Here is a 27,897-nt window from a genome sequence, read left to right as displayed (position 1 = left end):
ACGTATGAATAAAATATAAAAATTAAATTTGTTGTTCAAAAATGTTTCGATTATGTTTTACAACGTTGGTATTCCTAATATATTTTTGATGTTATACTTTGACACGTTGATGATGTTCAGTTGCATGCAGATGGTTTGAAAAATGGATACTTATAACTAACCGGTAATTCTAATAGTAATATAGTAATATAGTAGATATTACAAATGTAAAAAGTTAATTAAAGATATTCAAAGAAATGGATTGTTGTTTCAATTTTTTAGATATAGAGTTGCCCTAAAGCAAATGAACGTATTTTGAAAAGAATACTTATTCATTTCTAACACACAATTAGCAAGTAGTTAAATATTAATTTTTTCACAATGAAGCTGAAAAATTTAGGAAATAGATTGAAAGATGACACTTTAGATTTAAGTTTGTGTGACCTGGAAGAAGTGCCTGTGGAAGAAATTGTAAGTTCAATATTCCAACTAATTTGTATTTAACAATTAATATTTTTTTGTATCTGTGTAAATGTATAATTACAATGTTTAATTATAATATAACTAATTGAGAATATTATTATTTAATTTAATTTGCAGGCAAATATTAGAAAAGTGACTTATTTAGACTTGTCTAATAATGTCTTAGTTACATTGCCTGTAAGTCGCATGTATTAATCATTAAATGATATTTATGTGATATAAATTTGATCATAATATTAATAAAAAATGTTTCTTTTCCAGAATAATTTTATCATACTTAAGCAAATATTGAAGTTAGACCTAAGTAAAAATATGTTGACAGAAATTCCTGAAAATTTTGGCGAAATGACGCAATTAAAATATTTAGATCTATATGCTAATCAGGTATTACCAAATTTCTTTTAGTAGTTAGAAAATAACTGCAAGTTATTATAGACCATTTGTACAGATAAGCCGTTTACCATTGAGCCTCAGTGAATTGAAGAATCTAAGGTGGTTGGATTTAAAGGAAAATCCATTAACCTCAGCTGTTGCAAGCATTGCTGGTCCATGTAGTAATGCTGAAGAATGTAAAAATTGTGCTCGTAATGTTGTGGAATATTTAAGTAATGTTAAACGTTCTGTAGAAGAGGAAAGGTTGCGAAGACTTAATGCTAAGTCAAGTAATAAGCTTTTTTCTTTTTCCTTAATATTTAATAGATGTTTTATTTTTTAAAGTTATTATTTCATTACTTTACCGTCTTATAGAAAATGCAGATGCCAGTAAGGATAATGGTAATTCAAAAAAAGAATCCAAAAAGAAAAAAAAGAAGAAAAACGCAGACAAGGAAGTTGAAAAGAATTTGAATAAAAACAAATCTGAGATGGAATGTGAAGTATCTAAAAATCTAGAGAATAAGACAGATAATTTAAAAGAAACAATAAACGAAAAAAATAAAAAAAATTGCACTTCTGCGGGTAAGTATTTTCAATATTCTACAATAATAATTATTAATATCTTACTATTTGATTGCGTTCGTATATTCACTTAAATGTTTTATCATTTATATTTAGCACTATGTAGGATACTTACTTCGCTATTTCTATGGATTGTCATATTCGGCATTGTCTTGGGCACTTTGACAATAATTCTTCCTCTATATAATAAAGAATTATCATATACAATAGTAGATTATATAGAAAAGCATACAGGTATATTTCTGAAAACTTATCAAAGGTATGGCACGGAATTATTACAAAATAAAAGTCAGATTCTAATGAAATGGATGAATCATGCTTACAAAACTATTAATGATATTTACAGTAGTTACAATTTAACAAATATTATCTAATATCATCTATTAATGATACATTGTAGTCTTTGTTTGTATATCATTAACCTGTGCACATCAGATACATCTCACAAGCAAGATATATTTTCACGAAGATTTATTTGAATTCATGATTTATGATCGTTTATCTTAGATGGGTACATTAAAATTTTAATATATTTTTGATATATTATTATTTTTTAAACTGTTGCGATGATTTGTTTTATAATATAATGGGATATTCAATGATATTGTAATTTATTTTTTTGTTTTGTTCATATTATGTCGAATTATAAGTATTTTTACTGTTATAAATATAATATTTACATGGTATATCAAGATTATTTTTTAGAGATGTATGAACAGAAAAAAAATAAAATTTCTTATATAATATCAACATATTACAGTATGTTAAAATCATTTAACGTCTCAAGAAGATGAATTTAATCCATAAGATTTATTCACGGATGTAGTTGATATTGCTTTTGGAGATACTTTACCAAGTGAGTTTTCCATTTTGTTAATTAATTTTTGAAACGTATTCATTTTAGACAAATTCTGTTGGTCTTCGAAACAATCAAGATCCGTAATTTCGTTGGATGTTCTTTTATTTGTTCCAGAACCGATAGAATCACTCGATCTATGTTTTCTACTAAATCTATTCCATGACCTTTTATCTGGACTAGTACATGCTTTCGAACTATCTTGATCTTTATTCTCGTCTGATATTTCTTTTTGGCGTGCTGTGAAATTTGCCAATATAGTTACATCGTCATAAATTTGTTCTTCCATTTGAGATGGCGAAATTTGTTGCCACGTATTGCTTCTTGGTAACTTATAATGTTCACAATCATCGGATATTCTATTCTCAAGCTTTTGGGTATTGGATTGTATTTGTTGCTGTTGGTAGAATGAATATATACATTTTTATAATATATCATGAGATAAATCTATTATCATACATAAATGAGCCGCTCACAAGCCAAAGCAATTAATTCCACTTTTATATATAGAATTGTAACAAATTTTATTATCAAAATACTTGTTTTAATATTTAACTTTATATTCTCTTAAAATAAATTTCTTTAATAATTTGGCGAATAAGTGGCTCATTTATACTTACATTTCTCTTCTCGTGACATCCGTTGACATCATCATAAAATTTTTCGTTTACGGGCTTGATAACTGTTGGTGGCTTAGTGTATATAGGTCTTGGTGCAGGCGGGCAAATATATTCGGACATTTCTTTGATAATTAAATCAGACACATCGTCGTACGTAGTCACTTCCTCTGCCTGAATAATTTGCGGAGGCGGCGTCAACGTTTCTCGTTTGGCGGTTATTATTTTCTCTCTTTTCTGAGGCGATTCTTTTTTATTTCTCATTCTATCCAAAAAAAACTTTTTAGTCGGTGTTTTCTTTTGTATCTCATTATTTTTATTATCCTTCAATTTATTATCAGATGCTGCATTTGCTAAAGTCTATGTAGTACAGAAAAATATGATATTTTATTAATTATTAGGTCAGCAAATACCAATATAAATAATTGTGGATATACAAATATAAATAAATATAATATAATCAAATGAATTTTTTTTCAGATAAAAATCTTACTTCAACATTGTCATAGGATATCAAATCTGTTGTTTTTGGTGTTGTTGATGACTGTGATTCATTAGCATCAATAACATCTTTTTGAAGAGATTCACAATTATTTTTGTCCCTTATAACAGATGATGTATTTATATCGTCGTAAGTTTTATCGAAAGTTGTTATTTTGTTTGATATCGTATTAGATAAATCTTTATCTTCCGATTTAGATTTCATATTTGTTTGACGTTCTTTTTGTAAAATCGCTTGGACGTCATCATAAACAGCAGCGGTTTTCGTAGATTTTTCAATTGTTATTATTTCCTTTTGATTCTTCGACATAAAATTCTGATAAAATTTACCATCCCCGAGATCTTCTATTCTATAATAAATATCATCTTCTTCGTTGTACATCGACTCATAAGAGGAAATTGTATCATTCGAGGGTAACGGTGGAAGACTTCGTGGTATACGAGTTGGTAATGGAGGAAGACTCGTATTCTCACTTATTTTTTGAACTTTACTTTCATTATCAGGTTCAACAGTCTTGTTCTCGTTAACGTTTGAGAAGGTCGTTTGTAATTTCGTCGAATCTAACGGACGGTCTTTTGTAATAATCTCTTCCGTTTTCTCAAACATAACAGAAGACGACATGAAAGCTAGGTCTCTTTCTGAATTTATTCCAAGATCGAAATTATTTATCTCGCAGGAGCCAACTTGACAAATTTTGGCGACCCATTGTTCCATATCTTTTGGCGTTCTTGCAATAAACTGTAACGTATACACGTACGTATGTATGTATGTATAAATGAAAGAACGAAAAAAAAAGCAGAAAATAAAAAGAACAAGATATAATTGTATTTACTTTCTTTTCTTACCTGTAACGTTTTATTACCAGGTTTGAAAATTTCAAATGCTGCCTCACTTCTTTTTTGATCACGCGAAACAATATTAGGTGCTGGTCGACCAGAATAACCGCGAACTTCTGTCACAGTGTAAGGTTTATTATCTCGTTCGTTTCCATAGATCAATAAATGACTTCCTACTAATGCTAAAAAATAACACGTTAAGAATTTTTATTAAATATCTATAGTTAAACGCAAGAACGAGGAATAGAATTGTATATATACTTAAACTTCTTATAACAAAATTGAATAAACTTGAACAATCCGTTATATAGCATAGGGGGTTTAATTGCACTGTTTTGTTTAGTTTAATACGGAATGAATTAATCGCGTTATAGAAGGGTTAACAAAAATATATTTGTAAATTATAGATATACTTGCCGACATAATTGATTCGATATTGTTCAAAAACGAATAACTTTTTGCCTTCCTTGCGAAATAAAATACCACATTTTAAAGCTTTACTTTTGGCCTGTGATGCAGATAAACTGGAATAGATATTAACGAGCGCGTTCTCTTGAGATTCTTCGAGTTTTTTCTTTTTTTCATCTTCGATCTTTGATGGGAATGTTTCGTAAGAATCAGGATGAATTTCAGAGTTAGGACATTTTTCATTTTGCGATGTCGTCGCCTCTGCACCGACATACTCTGGCATGTCGAATTCATTAATTTCTCCGATATTTAAGGGTAATAAACCTTTCGAACTTGCGTTCATACGGAGATAGGGCTCGGCTGATGAGGACGTTGACGATGTTGTCCCTTCGATTTTTGTAAAAACGCTCAAGGCATTTTTAGAACGTAACAATAAATTTTTTCGTACGGTTTCCATTGTACTCGATAAATTCGTATCTCGAAGAGATTCGAGAAATTGTACGATCTCTGCGAATCAACGATATTTAATAGAAAAAGAAAAAAAGAAAAACACATAAATAAAAAATTCCAGCGATTAATTAAAAAGATTAGAAAAAAATAAATAACAAGTTCTCTCTTTTTTAATTAAAATTTGACGAAATAACAAATTTATTTATTCGTATTATATTATATAAATCAATTGTTATATATTTTTATTACAATAAATAAAATCTATAATATACGTTTTAATAATTATAATAGATCAAAAATTCTCGATTTCAATCAACAAAATGAAAAAGAAATAATAAAATTTTGTTAGTTTAATAAACACGTACCATAAAGTATGACAGTGAGTTCTGCGTCGAGGCCCATTATTCTTGTTTTTACGTTATGTTTCCTTATTGAACGTGAAGTATTATTATTGTTTTTAATTTGTAACAATGTTGATTTTTGCCCCAACGATTACACATCAAAATCCTATTCGATGAATAGGATCATTATGTCTATAAGCATCGTATTGGATCAATCAATCGAGCGCACTAATGTAAAGTAGTATAATGCCATCGTTTTAAATCATTTTTATAGGAATAGAAATGAACGAATTTTTTTTAACGTCGGATAAATCTTTATACAAACAAATAATATCGTACTACCGGATATATGTATTTCTATCGTCTCTATTACGTTTAATTTTTGACAGGAAGTATGAAGAGATATCTCCGGATAAGACTTATCATGACATATTTAGTTACGAAAAGGAAATATTCCTAATCGTTTATTATTTTTTACTATTTTTTTTCATTTTTCTTTTCAAGAATATACGAAAATATTTTGTATCAAGCAGGGTTAATTAAAATCTAATTTTCATTCATTATTTTGTATCTATGTATGTAAACATTACATATTTTATGATACAAAAATATTTTTTATTTTTTCTTATTTTCTTTTTCTTTTTTTCTAATTAATTTTCTCGTGTCAAAAATGTCGAAAAAAAAAAGCAAATGGGCTAATTTAAATGAAATTTTTATCTACAATTCGTAATACATAATATATATTATAAGAAAATATTTTTAATTATTATTTTTATCTATTTTTAAAATTAATTTCATCGTGTCAAAACAATTCTATCAAGAAAAAGGACAAAAACTTATACAAAATTTATATCCATAATTTTGGTTAATTTATATTAAAATCATAGAAGGAGAGAGAAAAGAGAGAGAGAGAAAAAGAAAGAGAGAGAGAGAGATATATAATCACATTATTCTTATCGCCTATTGTTAGATAAAAACACGATATTTAACGAAGAAGGACATAACATTTCTGCAAAAAGATTTGATGACTTGCTCGAAACTCAAACGTCTGTGTTTAACCAATCAAGGATCATTCAGCATGCAACTATAATGCAAAAATATTTAATATATTCCGCGTATTAAATATTACACTTTAAACGATAATTAATTAAGTTCACTTTCATTTAACGTAGAAAAAAATATAAAATTATATTTCATATTATTATATTATTATTATTATTAAAAATTTGTTTTCCAAAAAATTGAAATATCACATTAATTTTTGTAAGTCGTCACAACACAAGAACGTCGTCATTATCGATGACAGGTGAAACAATATAAACATTATCCTAATATCACTTTCGAACGTTTAATACGTTTTCAAACGCACAGAACTAATTTTTGTAATATTCGTCACGAATACTTGATTTGCAGTCGTCACTGCCTCTCACTTCGAATGGAAAGAAACTCACTTTGCGTGTCTCCTTTTGGCTTGGGTTTTACGTCTAACTAACGTAAGCAAGTATACATATATCGTTGAAATTCGATGGGCGATGTCTACAAATGCGGGAGCTTAGACTCCCGCAAAGATTCTCTTTCTATCTCTCTATTTTTCTCTCTCTCTTTCTCTCTCTCTCTCTTTCTCTCCCTATCTTTTTCACTCTTTCTTCCTCTAATATTTTACACGCCTTTACTTTTCCTGTAATTTTCTTATACGAGTCCTCTTTAACGAGCTGACTCAGAACCTCGGCGCGTTCTTCCACTCTTTATACCACAATCATTTTCAACAAGAATGACGAGTGACGAGAACGAAGACGACAATGTCGTTGCCACTGCCTTCGAGCTTCCTAACTTCAACTAACTTATTATGAAAGAGAGAGAGAGAGAGAGAGAGACAAAGACAGAGAGAGAGAGAAAGAAATAGAGAGATGCGTTAATTGATTCCAATTCTGATTAATTGCCGGAGTAAAAAGATGATATTTGTCTGTCAGTATTTTCAAATTATAGATATCATTTTATTTCTTTTTTTATTATTATTGTTATTATTATTATTATATTTTATATCTGTAAAATCAAAGATTTACAAAAAAATAAATCATTATTATGTACATATTTTTTAAAGTAATCGTTATTTTGCATTTGATGAGTACACTTCTTGATATATTAATATAAATTTTAATTCTTTATGTTAATATTAAAGCGTATTGAAGGGCACGTAATATATATAGTTTGTATTTAAATAAAATATAAAAATATTTTAAATCGTTTTTTTATTTTTGTGTTGAAAAAAAAGAATGATTTTTAATGCATTTCCCAAGGTGCTTTGCCTCTTAATTTTTCCAATGGTTTAGAATATACTTCGGTTCCAATATCAGTTAATTCTGGCCATGGATCGGTTTTTGCTAGTTCCGCCTCAGCATCCACTTCCTTATAAATTGTTTTTCGTATTTCCTTGTAATAAGAATATTATATTAGAATATTTAAAAATGTTAGAATATTCAATTGATAAGAAAAAAAAGTGAAAAATGATTGTTATACAATTTTAGTGTATCTATTTTTAGATTTATGAATATTTACGTCTACTTCTTGTTGGGTTTTAAGATTGTTATCAACGAGTAGTTTGGTGAAAAGCAAGATAGGATCTTGTTCGGTTTGTACAGATTTAATTTCTTCTCTGGTACGATATCCAACACCAGGATCGCTCATGCTATGTCCGTAATAACGATAAGTATCTACTTCTAAAATAATTGGACCATTACGAATTGCATAATCTCTCGCAAATGTTATAGCTTCTCGAACGTCAACAACTTTCATTCCATCGACCTGTTTAGATAATTAATTATCTCGACTTTGATCTTAATTCCTTCAGATCTCATCAGTATAATATTAATGTATAGAAGATCAATGGGTTGAATGATTACTTTTATACCAGGTATTAAATCACCACGAGTGTAAAACTTTGTATTAGCTGAATGACGATGGGTCGCTGTACCCATTGCATATTGATTATTTTCGCAGATATAGACAGCAGGAAGATTCCATAATCGTGACATGTTCCATGCCTCACATACTTGACCTTGAGAGGCTGCACCATCACCGTATAACGAAAAGGATACTCCGTTGATGCCGTTGTATTTTTGGGCAAATGCGAGGCCAGTACCTACCGGTATCTTTTTTATATATAATATATGTTCGTTAGAATTTTTTCTTGTAATATACAAAGGCAAAATTTATAATTAATGACTATGAAGTCTAATCAGGTTTTACGAACTAATTGGAATGAATCCTTGAAACGCTCTTCCCGAAAATAAATTAATTGGAAGGAGAAGTTGTGCAAAAAGAAAAATGTTTCAAATTGAGACAAACCAAAAAATAATATAATATTAAATAATAATAATATATTTGTTTATACTATAGCCTATTATTCACCTGTCCACCGACGATCCCATCACCTCCATAAAATTTAGGTGCATACATATGCATCGATCCACCTTTACCTTTAGCACTACCAGTTTTACGCCCCATTAATTCCGCGAGAACTGTACGAGCAGATGCACCAAAAACCACTGCGAAACCATGACAGCGATATGCCGTTATCAGATTATCGTTTTCCTTTAAAGCCATTTTGATGCCAACTGCTACAGCTTCCTAAATATATTTTTTATTGCATTAATAAGATATGTTTAATCATGTAATGTCACATCATATCAAAATATGTTACACTAAGTCATATTTGTTCTTCGAGAAAACATTTACGTGAATGAGATTTGAAAAATAAAAATGAAATCTTATTGTTTCTTAGACTCACTTGACCCGAGTACAAATGACAAAATCCATTGATCAATCGTAATCTGTACATTTCGGCAGCTTTAGTTTCCATTCTTCGTATATAATGCATCGTTTTCAAAGCAAAAGTTGCATCTTCATCGTACAAGGTTGCTTTTTCCGGTGGCCCTTTCTCTAATCTATACAGATCATAACTCTGTAAATGAGCAAGAGGAACTTTGATAATTGAATGAATCAACTGTTATCGATGGGATACATTCATAGACGTTATCAATCCAAATCACAATGTCGAGATCTCGAGAAACACCTCTTGACCTATGTGTTAACTCGTAAGATGAAGTTTTTATTGAATTTATTATCTGATCAATGATGTAATCATACCATTTCTACAGTCGCTTCTTTCGCCATGTCACGATTGAACAATGGGGTCATCCATGGTTTATTTAGAATTAAATGCACATTTTTTAAACGATACATGTTTATCTTTAATTGATTTATTATACTTTTAAAAATATATAAATACTGTTTTTTTAATAGAATTAAAAGCTTCTTTCATTTGCGATGGTAGAAAATGGATTTATTTAAAAAAAAATTAATAATAATTATAGTACTAATAAAAATGAGAAACAATGTGCAAATAATTATCCTCTGAAAACATTTACGCATATATAGATATATCGAAAGAAATCGATTTTATAACACGACACTGATAGTATTATACTTAAGATCTATGGTTTAATTGTAGATTATTTGACTGTCTTTGTCACACAATGCTTTTATCTTTTTTCTATTGAAGATAAAAGATAAAGGATTGAAAATTATATTATTGACGTTAGAGCATTTATGAACATATAAATAGATGTAATTGTACAGTTATCAATAGTCGTCCCTTACATCATAACTGTTATTATAATCAATACTAAGGGAATCGTTAATGAGTTAAGACTATTATCATATGCACTGTGATGAGTGGACCTTCCTTAACACTACACTTCATAGTCCATCACTGCTGATTTATCATTCCTTTGTTGTAATAATGACGGCTATAATACTACTACATCAACTATATAATTCATTCAACTATATAATTCATATAAACTTTACACAATAATTTAGATAATTCAGTTAAAATAATTCATTTATTAACTTTATTTCGAATTTAATTTTGAGAAAGTTTCATTTTAGTAATGAATTAAATAATAAACAAAAGTACCTATATAGAATAATTAATATTTAAGTTTATCAATAAATAAATAAAATTCTATTACACAACGCACGTTCGTAATTAATTTTTAAATAAACAATAATATTGATAATCAAATAATTGTTTTAACGGAGTACCTTTATTTCGCATTAGCAATATGAGGTATTACTGATTAAACGATATAATATATATAATAGTATTTCACTTACGCTAGGTCGACTTTTACACTTAAAAGGAAAATGATCAAAGAATTTTATTATTGATCATAGAAAAGTCTGTAAATGCAGGCAAGTATATAATTATCAACGTATTCCTTTCTAGCTAATAATGTTACTAAGAGAATCATAAATGAAAATACTACTATCAAACTGTTGTCAGTGACTATGAGTAGCATAGACAAGAAAAGGGGATTTCTATTTTTTAGTATATTCTCAACATTCTATGAAAGTGATGGATTTCTTTGACGGTCGTCACTATTCGATAAATAAAGCCATGCTATCCTTATTGGGCCAATGGCCTTATCAATCGATTCAAATTAAATACATCGGTTTGGTGACGTTATTTTTACTGGCTGGAACCCAAATTATTGCTAAGGTGTTAGTTTATTCTTTCTTTTTTATATTATTGCCAAGAGAATATATAACGTAAATCGGGGAGATAGATTTCAATTAAAATTACGAACGTTATTTTCAACGAATACTTGAATTCAATTGGTCTTTAATATTTTCTTGGATTCTTTACTTCAGATATGCGCTATAGTAACTTCATTTATGCATAGAAATATAATTCTAGACGACATGGCACCACTTTTTGCCGATTCCATCGCAATAATTAAATTTGTTAATAATGCAATTCAAGGAAAAAAGGTATATTATATATATATAGATATTTTTATGTCATTATTAATACTTATATATAATTTATCATGTAAAATTACCTCTGCTCGCTTATAATACCAATTTTAAGAGATCCTATAAATTCACAAATATAAATTTCTAATATATTTATTTATGATACACTGAAATATATAAATCTATTTTATTCATCTAAATAGGAAAATTATTAATTACAGATGAAAATACTTCTAAATCGTATGCAAACAGATTATGCTTTATTCGCAACAGATGGTGAAAAGGAAATTATGTTAGAGTATGCCAAATATGGGAGAAAATTTACTTTTGTGTATATAGGTAATTAATATTATTTTTAAATTATTCGTAAAACAAAATTTCTTTATGTAACGTTTACGCATATTATGCCCTTTGATAGGTCTTTTTTTTATATCAATGCTACAATTTATGATTCCACCATTGAAATCTATTATTTTGAGTAGCATGAATGGAACGACCGAACGACCACTTATACATCACGTTGAATATTTTGTCGATCCACAAGAATATTATTATTTTATTATCATTCATTCGTACGTGATCATCTTTATTTGTGCTTTTACGATTGCCACGATGGACACCATGTTTGTGGTATTTGTCCAACACGCTTGTGGATTATTTACAGCTTTAGGGTAGAATCCTTAAAGTTCGATACGTAATGTGTATGATTATAAATTTATTATTACAATTGTTTTTTTTAATATATCAAATATTATTCAATACTTTGCTGCATAAAATATAATATAAAATATTTACGAAATATGAATAATAATTGTTGCAGGTATAAACTTTGTCATATAGTCGATGATGACGACTCGAAAATAAATTTAAATTCTTCGAAATTAAATGATAAGTATTATAAAAATATTTCGGAATGCGTTCTTAGACATCAAAAGGCAATAGAGTTTGTAGTTTTATATATTTTTATTCCATTATTATTATTATTTGTATAAGATGTGCGAATCGTTAGTGATATCAATAATTATTTGATGTTATTAAGTTATTGATTTTTTTAATGAAGGTTTGCTAATTTATTGGAATCATATTACACGACATCATTTTTTCTTCAGTCAGGAATTAGCATGATTGGAATGAGTGTTACTGGTCTACAGGTACATTTACAATAAAAATATTCTTTATTAATTAGTCATTTTAAATTATAGGCAACACTCCTATAATATTTTTCATTCTAAAATATTTGTGTTGATTGTATTAATTCACATTAATTTTATTTGAATATAGGCCATCCTAAATGTCAATGAACCCAAAAAGTTTTTTCAACAAATGTGTGTTTGTTATACGACGTTAATTCATATTTTGTTTGAATGTGTGAATGGTCAACGACTTATTGATCATAGTAGTCAAATGCATGAGTATCTGTAAGTAGATAATTTTCTTCTTTTTTCAAATTCAATATTTTTCAAATACATTTTTCATATCTACTTTTGAATTTAATTCCATCGGTTACAGAATAAATATGAAATGGTATCGAACATCTTTACCAACGAGAAAAGAAATTTATTTTATGTTAATCAGATCACGAGTACCTTGTACGTTAACTGCCGCTAAAATGTTTAACATATCTATGGAAACATTTAGTTCTGTAAGAATGATCTCATTTTTTGTAAATTTTATATAAAAATATTTTTCTTATTTTATTCTAATTTAATCTTTTTTGTTAAAGATTGTTCGTACATCGATCTCATACTTTACCGTTTTGCGATCAATGCAATAAAATTTGGAAAAATATAACAATACATACACATACAAATTATTTTTAATTAGTAAAGTATTTTCAAAAATTTGTAGTATAATCTTCTTTGCATATTTCTAAAGTTTATTTTTATTTTCTATATTTATTAATATGTATATTTAATTAAGAGTGTCAGTGGAACGAAATTGAAATTAAAAAATTACAATAATAATAATTATTGTTAGTAAAAATTTGACAATTTTTAAGAAATTAAAGTTATGTGATAAACGTTTGTATAATATTAGATTAAATTTAAAAAATTAATAATAAGTTTGCAAAAACAAATATGGACAAATAACACGAAGTTGCTATGAATATCAAAAACAACAACTTCATTTTCCAGTTTGCCTTTAAACATTTGAAATTTCTTCCGGCTTGTTTCCCCTTAAAATTATACTAACCTCTTATTTCGAATATTTATTTGGAATGATGTTTTTTGCATAAAAAGTTAAATATAAAGGAAAATAAAAAAAAAAAAATTAAAATAGCAAAATGAACCTGGATTATGATATAAAAGAAAGAGTTTCAAAGTTGGGGAGCATGGGTAGAAAAATTTGTTCAGATTTACGAAATCTTCAAAAGGAACGAATTATACTTTCTCGAGAAGCCAAATGTCTTTTGCGTAAATTTGAAAAAGAAGAACCTCAAAAGGATCGTAATAAAACTACGGTTATTGTTCATAATCAATTCTTTTTATCTTGTAAATTATGATAGATTTTCTACTCTAACAACTAATCTCGCAGATTAGTGCAGGCAAACCCTGTAGTTGTGCAGTTTGGGAAAGTGATTTAAGAAAAGACGATGAAAACAACACCGATGAATCTACAAAATCATTGATTATGCAAAACGAAGAATTCTGTACTTGTACAAATTTCTACAATGAATGTTGCCAACATAATGTTTCAGGACATGATTCTAATATGGTTTGCAAGTATTCAACTTCGAGGTATAATTATTCATTTATAGTATCCGACTATATTTTCTATATTTTGTTTATTCAATAATATCTATTTTTATTTGAAATTGTTTTTTAGATGCAATAAATATGAGGAACCATTTTACTCTGATCATTTCATAAAAAATATATATAACTCTTATATCGATGATAACGTTACGATTGAAGACGAAGTTGACGATGATAATAATTTGAATAATGTAGACGAGCTAATTAAGTATTGCGAATCACCACGTATGATTAATTCTTCGCATTTGTGTAACTTATGTGTGTTTTGCGAGGACGATGATACAAAGGATACAGATGCGTTATCGACCGATCAAAAATTTCATTTCAATATGCCAACAAAAACTAACACGAGAGAGTTAATAGAAAGAGAAAGAGGCGGGGGAGGCAAATCTGATGCCGAATCAATAACGATTGAGAATTTATCGAATCAATCGATTTGTACTTGCGAGTGTAATTTATGTGTGCTTAGAAACAAACATGGTAACAGACCTCCTTGTTATAAAAGACACGAAGAAATTTATTCTTTCTTCGACATTGATCAGGAAGATGACTTGTTATTAAACGGTACAACGTGTTTGGAATTGCCAGAAATTAGCCAAGTAACGATAATATGAATTTTTCACGGGAACAAATAAAACACACACATAAAAAAAATAAGAAACGGAAACAATAAATATTAAAAAATAAATTTGCAATGTTTCATTTCTCTTATTGCAACATCATGTATTATTTTTATTTGTAGTATTGTAGAATCGACAAGTTACGAGAAACGTTGGAAAAATTGAAGAATCGTAATCACACATTGAGGAAATTATTGAAAAATCGAGAATGTATTTTGATGGATTCGATGAGGCAAGAAAAAAACTGTACATTTAGTTCGTCTTATTTCAAACAGTACGATGTTAATAACAATGAAAATATAATTGAAAAGCATGGAGATAAAAGTAACAAAATTACAAAAGATCTCATTGCAATGTTAAAGATTCTTCAAAGCAAGTGTCGAATCAAAGATGGAATGATCGTTGCATTGGCAGACGAATTTAAAGGATGTGCTGAATCAGAAAGAATTCAAAGAATTCTTCAAAAATTAGGCGAACTAGATCTCGATCGTCAGATCATCGATTTCGATCGTTCAACATTATTGAAATATTTGGTATCAGAGATCGAATATTTTTATCCAGATAAAAAGAAAAATATCGTCCACGAAAAAGGACATCGAAGTGAATATACAATTGGTTCATTGATCCTTATTCTTATTTTTCTTTCTAATAATAAGAATCAATTATGGCGGATTCGATGCGTCGCCATGTTTTTTCTTCATACTACTAACAACATCTGTTGTCGAATTTATGAACTTATTCGATATTTTGTTTGCAATAATATCATCAATATTTGCAATATTTTCTTATCATCAATCGATTGTTTTACTCTTAAAATCTCTTCGATAAACTTCGCATACGATCTTGCTCTTTTCATCAACAATTATTTTCCTTGGTCAATTGATATTTTTATTTGTGAAATTATTATGATCCTTTTTGTATGGAATTTGATGCACATTTATCGTGTGTGTAATATCGTTTCGATATTTTAATGATATAGCCCATTTTTTTTCAAATTTATAATCGACATTATAATAAAAGATAATAATTATTCATTAATCCGTTGATAATATAATCATGAATAATTTATGGAAAATCTTTAACGAAAAATTATGAAGGCTAATCTTTTTTCACCTAACGAAATACAAAAATTTCATTAACGATTACATCTCTTAATCCTAGAATTTTTTTATTCATAAATAGTATAATGACAATAGTTATAATATACTACTTAAAAACGATTATATATCAAAAAGCATTATTTTACTAAATATTTTTAACAATTTATTATAATGCGTATGTTTGTTTATATGCATTCTTACTTATAATACTTACTACGAAAGTAAAAATATTTTGTTTAAATAATATCAATCTATAAGTATATATTATTATTATTATTATTATTATTATTATTATTATTATTATTTAAAAATATGTTTAATATTCGATTGATTATGTTCTGACATCGTATTATCGTGAGAAAAATATGGAATTTCGGTTGTATGTTCAAGGACAGTTTCTAAAGTACTTTTTAATGGAATTTGCCATAGATTTCTAATAGAATTCGAATGATGATTAAAAATTCTTCCAAGATTTGTATAAGTTTGTTGATATCGTTTATCGTGTTTTATAAGAACATTATCAAAATACGTACGTTGAGTTGCTCTGATTAATGCAGATTTTCTTAATGCTGTGCTCGATAAAAATCTTTGTGATTCCTTGTCACTAACTTCTTGCCTATGATAATAAAAATCGTTCAATATTGGAATGGTTAGATAAATAAATAAGTTACGTCGATATTTTCAATATTTTGTATGTAATAGACGATTTGAATGTCTAACCGATTTTGCACAAATGAATTCATTATGCAATTCATTATCAATTCATTTTGAATGGACGACCGGTATATAAACCGGTTAGTAACGAAATGAATACATCATAAAATATTATATATTGCCATTAAATATAACGTTAGAATTTGTGTATTATACAAACTTTTAATATTCATTAATGCATATAAAATATTTCAAATGTCGACATTATTATATTTATTTGACCGATCCCAAAAGTATTATCTTGCATATATACATGTATTATATAATTTACTTTTTTGATAAAACAGCATCGTGTTGGTTATTCGAAGAATTAGATTGATCCCTAACGTTTCTTTCTGATACTTGTAAAATATCGAATATATCGGATCTTCCTTGTTCTATCAATCGCTGTCGTAAAGTATTACTTTTAACGTTGTAAGGTAAAAACACTTTACTGGTGACCTGTTTCGACGATTGATTGAAAGTAAAAATAAATAGAAAGGAAATTTCTCTTACGATTTTATTACCTTTCGATATTTGCGAGGGATTGCTTTATCCTTAATGTAAATGAAACTTGAGGATATTCGTTTATCTTTAATATTTTCTATCTGTTCTTTATTATTGTTCAAACTTTTTGAAATCTCAGCAATCGATTGAAGCTTTGGAAATGACCGAAGAAGAGAGTCCAAAGGTTTTGCAAGGATATCGCAAGTCGTACCGGACATCTATTGTTTGAAATTTATAAAAATGTATACTTGATCGAGAGTAATATATTACGTGTTATTATTTAAATTATGTATATTAGTGTGTGTGCATAAAAAAACAATCATAATGTGTTAATTTTTTTCTATATGTCAAGCTATCAATATAGATATTAAAACAAATAATAATAATGTATTTATTTTTATAACGTCAACGAACATAATTTTTTATCCTGTCAACTTATACGCATAAATAAAATAATAAATCGCATAATGTTTATATTATTATGATGATATCAACGAAAGTAATTTTCTTTTACGAAAGAAACGAGAACGCATGAAAAAAAGCATATTACGTTTCTTAGGAATTCTCATTAAATCGCGATTATTCCTAGATCTAGACAAAAAAACGAGCTTTCCTTTACGCGAAGGATAAAGAAATCTATGCGTGAACGGATCAGTACGCATGGCACGAAATTCCGAAGATATCTGCGCATGTTCCGAACGAAGGAAATACTCTATAGCTTCCTTCCACCATCGACGAATGTCCTTTTTTCTAATATTTCGTGCTCGCAACGAAGAATAATTTTCACAATGCATGAAATGTCGCACAAATCGAGAACACGATTTTCTCGCGTGTCGTTGTATCGAAGAATGCGTTGGCATCGTTAATCTATAGATGTCGATCTGTGACACACATATAATTATGTATTTTGTTTTTTCCCTTTAATTTTTACTTTTTTTTTTTGTTATATATTTTTCTTTTTAACTAGAAATCATTCGAACATAACTTTTGGCAGTCAATATAAAATTTACTCGATTTCAAATTATTAAGGGTTGATAATTTACTACGTAATGTGGTTAATTCTTTTTTTTTTTTAGGTCAACATACCTTACGTTTAACACGCTGAGCAGGTACAATTATCGGTTGGGTCGTCGTTACGATTGGTTTTGACGTATTTTGTTCCTTATTTGTGTCACCAAAAAGGCCCTTAGATTCTGCTACTTTGATCATAAACAAAGAATCGAACTGCATCATTTCCTTTCGTTTGATCACAGCTATAAAACATCCTGGTTCTAATGTCTTAGTATTATTCCTATCATAGATTTCTTCGAAACTTCGAATTTCGAATAAATCGCTTTTCGGTACCTATATAATATGAACATAAAACATAAATATATTGTTTAATATAAATTTGATATATATATTATATATATATATATATATATATATATATATATACGTTTCAATAAAAAAAAATTAAATATTTAAAATAAATGTATAAATTTATTGTTTATTAATTACGTGGTCAAATACCAAAATAATAGGCGAACTAACAATAAGTTCTAATCAATTAGAACAAAATGTTAATGAATATTTCAATAAATAATATTTAATAGAAAAATTATTTTTAAAAAAGTAACGACAAGGTCTTACATCGATATTACGATATGTCTTAGAAGATAATATCTCGTCCTCTTCGTGTTGATTTACTTTGTCTGCGTGACAGGAGTCAGTAATAGAAGTTTCCTCAAATTGTTGTTCATTCTTCGAATGACTTTTAGCTCGTAAGGATTGTTTAGTCGACATTTTCGTTATATTATTCTGTCCTTGTTTTTCTTTCAATACAACTTTTTTCTTCGGCTAATTAAATTAAAGACTTATTATGAAATATCAATAACGTGATGTTATTTAATAAATATCTGGGATAAAATTCGACAAATTTTTACCAAACATTCACGAATATATTTTTCTGTAGCCAGTTGATTGGCATAATCTACAACTTGTTGTACCATTTTAGTTGTTTCAGCCGGTAAAACAGTATGAACTTCGTAAATTAGAAATTGCACGTTCGGTCTTGTTAAAGCGTACTTTAAAGTAGTCAATTGTTCGGTTAAAACGGCACGAGTTTTGGAAAGTTCGTCGTCGGTATTAGTTAACGATTCTAATAATTTAGTATCACCACCACGAGCAACTACGAGATCAACAATATCCTTGACTCCGATGTAACTGGATGGTGGTGTAGCTAAAACAACAGTAGCTCTATCTATTTCAACCGATGGGGGTGGGGAAATATATCTGAAATTATTATTCAAAATAACGTATCAATTTTCTTTTAATAATTTTGAAAAAATCGACAAAATGTTGATAATCAAATACGAATTACTTTTCCGAGAATACTCGACATTGTTGCAAAGTAATTCCAAGCTTTTTTAAATAATCCTCGTATTCGTAACGACGATCACCCGTGCCAAAGGCTAAAAGTCTACCAGCACCTTCTATACTTGACAAAAGTTCTGCTAAATATCCCGTATGACGTGGTGCTATCGAATGAGTTAAAACTACGGGACCACATAATCGACCTATTCGCATAGCTTCAGCTATGGCAGCTGCTCCAAGGCATAACGATCGTTCCTATAGAAAATATGTAATAAAAAAAATCAATTAAAATCAGTTTGTCGAATAATTATAATTATAATATATCTACCAAAAATATAAATCGATGTTCACGAACGAGACTGGAACAAGCAACCCTCTCGCGTGCCTTCTCGTGTATGTTTATTACTTTTGGACAAAACGAATCGAAAACATAAATATTCTCGTCCAATTCAGCAACCTCACAATTTTCACATAATTCTAATTGAACCTTATTCGATAATTCCTTGATCAGTTCTTTTTTACTTATGCTACCGTTAGATGTGTTAATCCAACCAGAAGCAATAGCACTTTCTTCAGACCAAACAATACCTTCTCCAGTACGCAGATGTTTCGGCAATAGTTTATCTATTTATATTATCTTTCAGATAAATACGTTCTCGTTCATGTTTTAAAATAAATTAATTATTGTCATAACTTGAAATGGATTGTTATGATTAATATTAATACAATTTACCAAGTGTAAGTGCTGATCCAGCTATTCGCAAACGAGACATACTGGCTGCCAAATGTGTTCTAACGTCTAATAAAGCATTCTCGATGTTTTTCAAACCAATTGCCTAAACATTAATGTTTTAAAAGATAAAATACAAAATAATGAGATTAACCAATTTCATAGATATTTATTCATGATATATATATACCTTAAAAATTCGGTCTCGTGTCTTTGTAGTAACGATATCACCGCGTCTGGAAAACTTTCTTCCTTGCATATCGTACAGCAATAACCAGACGATTCTTTCACGATTTTTTAATCCATGATTACGCGACCAAAATCCAATATCTTGCAGAACGTAATCCAAAACATTTTTATCTAAAGAAAAGAAGATAACAAAATAATTAATACCTACAAAGAAAATATTATTGGTGAATATTAATTTTTAATATTATCTTCTAATATTTTTTGCGAAAGAAAATAATGATCAAAAGATTGGATAAATAAAAGATTTCTTCTTTGTTCTAATTAGATAACATACACCGTAAAACATCGTATACAAGTCCAAATACGCGTCTCATCTCAGCTTCGTTGGTATAAAAAGGTTGACTCTCTTGCTTATTTTCAAGAACTTTAGCTGCCAACAAAATATCTTCGATTCGCCATCCCGGTTCGATGTAAGTTTCCGTCATAGAACCATTGGAACTAAATGTTGCGAGCAAACTACTCGAATCTTCTTCCTTCAATATCTTAGCCTTAACGATTCGTTCTAATTTTCCTGGACTCCATTCGTAATCTTGGGGATCCTTTAATTTCGTTCCCTTTTCATCCTTTCTTCTTGTTTCCACCATTATCGAGGATGTAGAAATTAATTTGCATCAGAGTCAACGTACTACATTGTTCAAAACTTTTTAGAGACAAATTTATTTTCTCTAAAAAGATACATGTTTTAAGAGAGAGATCACATTTAAACTTGCAATTTGTATAAATAATTATTTAAGACTCGACCGTTTTTAATTAGATTCAATTTCAAACATTACATAAATATTGGTTATTATTTACATTAAAAAAGATATTTTATTTACAATTAGATACGTAATTAGTTTTGCATCAAAAAATCTTCGTACTACATTGAACTTACTTAAAAAATATATAAAATATTAATTAATACATCGAATGATCGAAATTTTGTAATTATTCAAACTGAAATATTTCGACTAAAATAATTGGTTATTACTGGATAATAACCTGTAACATTTAAACCTTCATCATTAACGTTTTATTTAAAAACACTAAATCGATATACACGAATTAAATTCAATCATTTTCAAAATTATTTTTACGATCGGGTATTAATTTAACGAGTATTTAATTATGATTTCTACGAAGAATTGCACGTGACCACACGATTATAAAATTATTCATAATAACAAATTTTGTACATTTTTGACAGCGTCAAGTATATGATAAACAACATAAGAACGTTAACAAAAATATAATTCTGTTCGGCTTTATTGTTCGAATATCATATTTCGTGCATCTCTCTCACTCCTATCGTAAATAAATGTGTGTATGTGTATATTGATTCATGTATACTAATGAAATAAAATTGAAAATATCCTTACTCGAATTCAGTTATTTCTACGTCTCTTTCTCGTTGTAATTCAACCAGTTTGTAATAAACTTGATGGCGCCATTGTGTGTTGCTGGGTAAAATCAAGTCGTCCAGTTCTTTTTCCTTTTGTTCCTCTTCCAAAAGACAAACACGTGGTATCCAGTGTACAATAATAAGTCGAAAAATAGTCGTATAAACGTCGAATATGTTACTTTTATTAGATTCAATATTACTGATTGTTTCTTTTGCATTAACGACTTTGAAATCCGATTCATCTTTCGATTCCTCGGAAGGAATCCTTGCAGACATTGAATTAAATTTAAAATACGAAGAAGTGGAAACGCGCAGTTTGAGTTTGGTGAAAAGAAAAAAGTAACAGATGTTCAAAGTTCTTCGAATGGAAGAGAACTGAAGAAAAAAGTTATCGTTTTGTGTCGTCAACGATTCAGTTCGAACCAGAACATCGCGTGTCACGGTAACATCTTCCATGAATTCGGGTCTCGCTGTTATGCGAACTAGCGAATAACCATCTGACTCGAAGGAACGTAACGTATTCAGGCTACGACTTATGCATTTTTCATAGTATATACCATTTGATCGTTCCAACCGATGACTGATCGTTTTATCGATCCTGTCGTGTTTCTTCTACACGCTTTTAAACTCGTTAAATTTTCTAATACAATAATTTTCAATTCAGTTATGTGTATGATAACATAACAAAATATTTTATTTCCTAAAAAAGTAAAATATCAAATAAAAATAAATCAATTATGTGATCACATAATTTTCCTCGATTCTATTGGGCTTTTTCAAAGAAATGTAATAAAAATTTGTAATAAAAATTTGAAAGATTTTCAAAGAAAACATATTTTTATACTTATATGTACATATTTTTAGTGCATTTTGTTTCGTTTTATTTTATATGCATACAAATTTACAATTTAATTATAAGCTTCATCGATGGTTTGCAACAAAAAGTAATATGACAAGGATGTATTTAATATCTGCAAAAGAAAACAAAAATAATATTTGTAAAGGAACTAAAATAATAAAGAAATCATTATATACCTTCACGAAAAGATCCAATGAGATGTGAAAGAAATGGCAGGCTGTTAATACAATTGGTTTTTGTGCTAATATAAAAAGTACATCTTTCATTAATTCGATGTTACCGTCTTCGTACCATCCGCAACAGTAAACATTACGCCGGAATGCTTCACTCTGTAAATATAAAAAATAAGTACTATCAAAAAGAATGTAAAATAGACGAAATATATTATTTGAAATAAGTCTTACCTCAACAGCTAAGATATTTCCATACCAAGAATATATAAATGCTTGGGTCATTTTCAATAGCCCATATAGAACGACCATAACAACTTTTTCTATACTTATCTCTGTCTTTTCAATGAATAATAGATTTAATTATTACACCTAATCGTTAATAGCAACAATGATATTTTTAATCTTCCAGTTAACAAAAATAAAGAAAGAATATTAAATCAACGTTTGATTCAATGTCTGTGAATCAATGTTTGATTCAATGTTTGTGAATCAACGTTTGATTTAACGTTTGTGAATCAACGTTTGTGAATTAAACGTATATTAAGGAGTAGATGATAATAAAAAATTTATAAATTATTTAGTCGTACCTGAAACATTTGAAATATCAACCCACATAAGACAATAACACTGCTGACGATCAAGTTTAATACCACAGGTCCATAAACATTTTGGATAATGTCACGACAACGTAACAGTAAAATTTCTTTTTTGATACAATTACGTAATAAAATAATATCAAACTCGTCAGATGATTTTCCAACTTTCTCACATTCCAAAGACATGGCACGTAATATTCCAACCATTTGAAATATATAGAATCCATAAGCCGTATCAACTCCACTAGTCACAAACACCATAAACCAACCAAATTGAAGTTCAAAGAGAAATTGTATTTGATATCTAAAATTGAAACTTCCATCGAGCCATGGAAAAATAGCCGGATAGGGAAGAGGGTAATATTTCGGATCTATGTTTTTTATTATTTGATAAATGATCAATAAAAATGCTCTGCATATATACGATAGTACTGTGAACACCATCAAATAATAAATCATATACGCGGGACGTCGAAAAAAATTTAACAGGGAGAATACTACTGGCCGATAATGGATTTTCTCGAGGATTTCCTCGAACATAGATTCTAAATTGTAATTCAGTTCGCGTAATTGTTCTCTATATAAGAAAAACATCATCACCTTAAGAAAAAATGTTTTTTTCAATATGTAATTCAATGTAAGTCTTATTGTTTAAACATGGATGGTCGAATCCTACATACCTTTACTACTACTAAAGCAAATCCTCCTAAAGGACTGAGTCCTTTGGTAAATACTTTGATATTGTCAAGATTTTCAATACAAAATGTTATACCACCGTAGCACATAAAGGTACCAGAAAATATAGTCAAAATAGGTAAATGTCGATAGAAATATGAGCTCTCGGTTTTTGTCACTGGCCATAAACCTGAACAGAATACCATGCGTTTGATAAAAGAAGCATACTGCCGATACATAACCAATTGTTCTGTTGTCATAATCGAGATAAAAAATAAATCAACGATCTAACACGTGAGGTCAATGCCTCTGATATCGTGACAGAATATTACTTCTAACAAGCGATACTTTATACGATATATCATGCGATCTCTTAAAGCTATATTTTCTACTCGCTTCGATGCCTACATTTATCATTTATGCGATCAATTTAGAAATATCAGGTAGTTACCAAGTTTTCCGTAACCTTCTAAGTAAAATGTATGGTTCCATCATAGATTTGCTAGAAAATCATGAGCTATATGCTCGTCAAATTACTCGATCTTTTTCAACAAATAGACGTTCTACGATAAACCCTTTATAGAAAAGCGTATTAGATATGATTACTAAACCACAAAACAAAACGTACTTAGACGTTCCTAGTGCTTTGATCTTAAATCAAATTATTTGAATAACGGATTAGACAACGGTGCATTCTAATTGTAAGTTTATCAATAAATTGCATATTAAAGTTAATAGTAATTTTTTAAACCTTAAAAATAAATATCTATTTTTCATATTATAATTATTAGATAATTATTTTCAGATCTTTTTATATATGATTTTGAATCCGAAATCAAACTATATGTTGAATATTTTACAAAATTACCATACACCTATAATACATATTAATATTAATATCAGTTTTTGAAACCTTGAAGATAAGTCTCGCTTATGACAGATAAATTATTTGTGGTCATACATAATAATTATTGAATAATTATTTTTTGAATCTAGAATCCAATTTTACGTAGAACGTTTAACAAAAATTAATGCACACATTATTGAAATTCCACATGTGTCCACATACTTGTATTACACTATATTCTTTACAATATAATAATCATCACTTTAAGTTTAAATTACTTTTATTTTTTATATAAAAAATAAAATATTAATCAGTGATCAAAAGTATTACATAAAAACAAACCATGGTATGTACGTTTGTATCTACGTTATATTTGATAATAATTTGTCTATTTTTTACATATCATGTACCCGTATTATAATATTTATATATATATAAATTGCACCTATTTATTTTAATATTTTTATTTAGCGTTCATCATTATTTTCATCAAATGTTTGCAACAAAAAGTAATACGACAATGACGTATTGAGTATCTACGAGAAAAGAAATAAGAAAAGGCATACGCGAATGGAAATAAAAAATATTATATATGTTACAATTTGTAATAACAATGTTTACCTTAAGAAAAAGATCCAATGAAATATAAAAGAGATGACATACTTTCAGTACAATTGGTCTCTGTGTCAATACAAGAAAAACACCTTTCATCAGTTTAATGTTTCCATCTTGGTACCATTCGCAACAATAAACACTGCGTCGAAATGTTTCACTCTATATATTTATAGAAAACAGATACTTGAAATGAATCTAAAAAAGATGATTAAGTACATTAATTGAATTAACGAATACCTCGATAGCGAGAATACTTCCATACCAAGAATAAATAAATGCTTGAGTCAATTTCATCATCCCATAAATAAGAAACAGAACAGTTTTTCCAAAACTTATCTCTGTCTTTTCAATGTGAATAATACATTTAATTATTATAATAAATCGCTAATATCTAAATAAGAATATTTTTAACCCTCCGAACGAATTTCAAAGATAAATAAAAATGATAAATATTAATAAATAATAGATTATTTTAAAAATTATATTAATCAAAAAAGTAAAAAGAAAAAAGATGAATATTGAAGAAAATGTTAATCTCACCGTTAGGTATCGTATGTAATGTGGAGGATTAATAAATAAATGTATATACGAGGGTGGGTTGAAAAGTTTTGAGCCTCGATAAAAAAAAAAAAGAACATTTATATTCTTTTTTATATAAAAGTGAGTAGAAAAAAAATTGTTTCTACGTTAGGTATTCGTGGTCGAAATTTGTCAGCCCATCCACATATATAAATAAAAAAAAAAAAAGTTAATAGAAAAATATTAATCATACCTGAAACATTTGAAATATTATGGCGCATAGAACGATAACACTGCTCACTACCAAGCCCAACACGACCGGTCCATAAACATTTTGAATGATGTCACGACAACGCAGAAGTAATATATGCCTTTTAATACAATTGCGTAGAATGACGTTGAGTTCTTCAGATGATTTGCCAAGTTTTTCGCATTCGAAAGACATGGCACGTAGAATTCCAATAATTTGAAAAATGTAGAATCCGTAAATGGTATCAACGCTGCTGGTAACAAAAACCACGAACCAACCGAAGATTATCTCAAGAATAAACTGTATTTGATAAATTATATTCGGTGTTCCATCAATCCATGGAAAAATGGCAGGGTAGGGAAGAGCGTAATGTTTAGGATTGATGTTTTTCGTTATTTGATAAACGATCAATATAAATGGTTTGCATATATACAAAAGTATTATAAACATGGTCAAATAATAGACCATGTATGCAGGACGTTTAAAAAGATTTAACAATGACAATACAACTGGTCGATAATGCGCTTTACTGAGGACTTCTTCAAACATCTCTTCGAGATGTAAATTCAATTCGCGTAATTCCTTTCGATATATAAAGAACATCAGTGCCTAAATAAAAAAAAAATATATAAAAATATAAAAAAATTAAACCACATTCTCTCATTACTGAACACGAACGATCGGATATAGTTTGATCTCACCAACCTTAACAGCTACTAAGGCAAAACTTGCTAAAGGACTGAGTCCTTTTGTTAATATTTTAATATCGTCGAGATTTTCTAAACAAAATTTCAATATACCAGAAAAAATTAATATACCTAAAAATACAGTTAAAATAGGTAATGTTCGATAGAAAAGTGAACTCTCTTTATTTTCAACAGGCCATAAACCGGCGCACAGTAATATGCGTTTTACGAAACACTCAAATTGTCGATACATGGCCAATTGTTCTGTCATCATTGGAAAAGAAAAAAAAAGAAAAAGAAAAGAAAAGAAAGAAAGAAAGATCAGCGATCTAACGAAAGGTCAATGTCTTAGATATCGTGACCAGAGTATTACTTCTAACAAGCGTTATTTGATACGACATTAGATGGGATGTCTGGCGGGTACATTTTCTATTTACCTCGACGATCTCACAGTTGTCATTTATGCAATCAATTTAGAAATATCGGGTGGTTATTATTCTGCATAACTCTTTACATAGAATCTATGACATTATGAAAAATTGCTGTAGAAGCATGAACTACTTGATCGTTAAATTACTCGATGATTTACAAGTAATGTATCCTGTATCTTATAGACGTTCAACCTATATTCTACGTGATAGACATAGAACGTTAGGTGGTTATAAAGTTCTCCATATTTTTCTGTTTTTTATCGAAAATTGCTACAGAAACAAGAGCTTCTACATGCTCGTCAAATTATTTCATCATTTTCAAGCAATACTGTATAAGACACAGTATTGTATACAAAATCTCTCTGATGTTTTGCAATAACTTTATATTAAATTATATTAATTGTGGATTAAAAAACGATGCATTTAAATTGTAAGTTTCTTCAATAAATTACATGTTAATATTAATTTATCATATTAAACCTTGAAAATACAGTCACACGCGTCACGCTTCCGAAAAATTCGTCTTCTTTGTTCATCTTGCTAGTAAACACCAGATAATTATTTTCTATTTTTTGTGTGTGCATGATTTTTAATCCAGAATGAAGT

The 27,897-nt window shown here is 28.5% G+C and overlaps 5 protein-coding genes across 10 annotated transcripts; 2 read left to right on the top strand and 3 right to left on the bottom strand.

The window, feature by feature from the left end:
• The first annotated feature begins 53 nt into the window (after positions 1–53).
• LOC122515208 (leucine-rich repeat-containing protein 59) lies at positions 54–1,804 on the top strand. The gene is made up of 7 exons (XM_043632468.1): positions 54–163; positions 262–450; positions 580–639; positions 724–846; positions 911–1,124; positions 1,210–1,419; positions 1,516–1,804. The coding sequence occupies exons 2-7, from the start codon at positions 361–363 to the stop codon at positions 1,791–1,793; spliced, it is 975 nt and encodes a 324-aa protein (XP_043488403.1). The 5' UTR covers positions 54–163; positions 262–360; the 3' UTR covers positions 1,794–1,804.
• LOC122515176 lies at positions 1,634–7,283 on the bottom strand. 6 transcript variants are annotated; one of them, XM_043632416.1, is made up of 8 exons: positions 6,683–7,283; positions 6,376–6,513; positions 5,454–5,657; positions 4,648–5,145; positions 4,240–4,412; positions 3,386–4,132; positions 2,896–3,252; positions 1,634–2,672 (listed from the first exon to the last, which is right to left on the bottom strand). In XM_043632416.1, exons 3-8 carry the CDS (start codon positions 5,488–5,490, stop codon positions 2,202–2,204), a joined length of 2,283 nt encoding a protein of 760 aa, XP_043488351.1. In that variant the 5' UTR covers positions 5,491–5,657; positions 6,376–6,513; positions 6,683–7,283; the 3' UTR covers positions 1,634–2,201. The 6 variants fall into 6 exon arrangements, with proteins under 6 accessions (XP_043488351.1, XP_043488368.1, XP_043488359.1 ...); XM_043632433.1 differs by having other exon boundaries at positions 6,881–7,283; XM_043632424.1 differs by lacking the exon at positions 6,376–6,513.
• A 378-nt stretch (positions 7,284–7,661) lies between these two features.
• LOC122517890 lies at positions 7,662–22,261 on the bottom strand. Its single transcript, XM_043636503.1, has 14 exons — positions 21,618–22,261; positions 20,534–20,829; positions 20,201–20,370; positions 20,014–20,116; positions 19,609–19,904; positions 19,288–19,535; positions 18,851–19,199; positions 18,558–18,764; positions 18,012–18,269; positions 9,217–9,390; positions 8,838–9,056; positions 8,330–8,578; positions 7,986–8,231; positions 7,662–7,859 (listed from the first exon to the last, which is right to left on the bottom strand). Exons 1-14 carry the CDS (start codon positions 22,094–22,096, stop codon positions 7,710–7,712), a joined length of 3,444 nt encoding a protein of 1,147 aa, XP_043492438.1. The 5' UTR covers positions 22,097–22,261; the 3' UTR covers positions 7,662–7,709.
• Positions 13,496–15,187, top strand: LOC122517895. Its single transcript, XM_043636512.1, has 3 exons — positions 13,496–13,710; positions 13,785–13,987; positions 14,076–15,187. Exons 1-3 carry the CDS (start codon positions 13,534–13,536, stop codon positions 14,617–14,619), a joined length of 924 nt encoding a protein of 307 aa, XP_043492447.1. The 5' UTR covers positions 13,496–13,533; the 3' UTR covers positions 14,620–15,187.
• A 287-nt stretch (positions 22,262–22,548) lies between the features above and the next one.
• Positions 22,549–27,658, bottom strand: LOC122521977 (odorant receptor 22c-like). The gene is made up of 9 exons (XM_043642740.1): positions 26,853–27,658; positions 26,178–26,783; positions 25,643–25,747; positions 25,454–25,564; positions 24,236–24,347; positions 23,949–24,133; positions 22,904–23,020; positions 22,676–22,828; positions 22,549–22,611 (listed from the first exon to the last, which is right to left on the bottom strand). Exons 1-9 carry the CDS (start codon positions 27,132–27,134, stop codon positions 22,549–22,551), a joined length of 1,734 nt encoding a protein of 577 aa, XP_043498675.1. The 5' UTR covers positions 27,135–27,658.
• Between the last annotated feature and the right edge of the window lie 239 nt (positions 27,659–27,897).

This window comes from Polistes fuscatus, unplaced genomic scaffold (genome assembly GCF_010416935.1).
Source record: "Polistes fuscatus isolate 324 unplaced genomic scaffold, CU_Pfus_HIC Scaffold1, whole genome shotgun sequence".
NCBI classification, from domain to species: Eukaryota; Metazoa; Arthropoda; class Insecta; order Hymenoptera; family Vespidae; genus Polistes; species Polistes fuscatus.
Note: the sequence above shows the minus strand (reverse complement) of the source record. Positions and strands in the feature narration are given on the sequence as shown.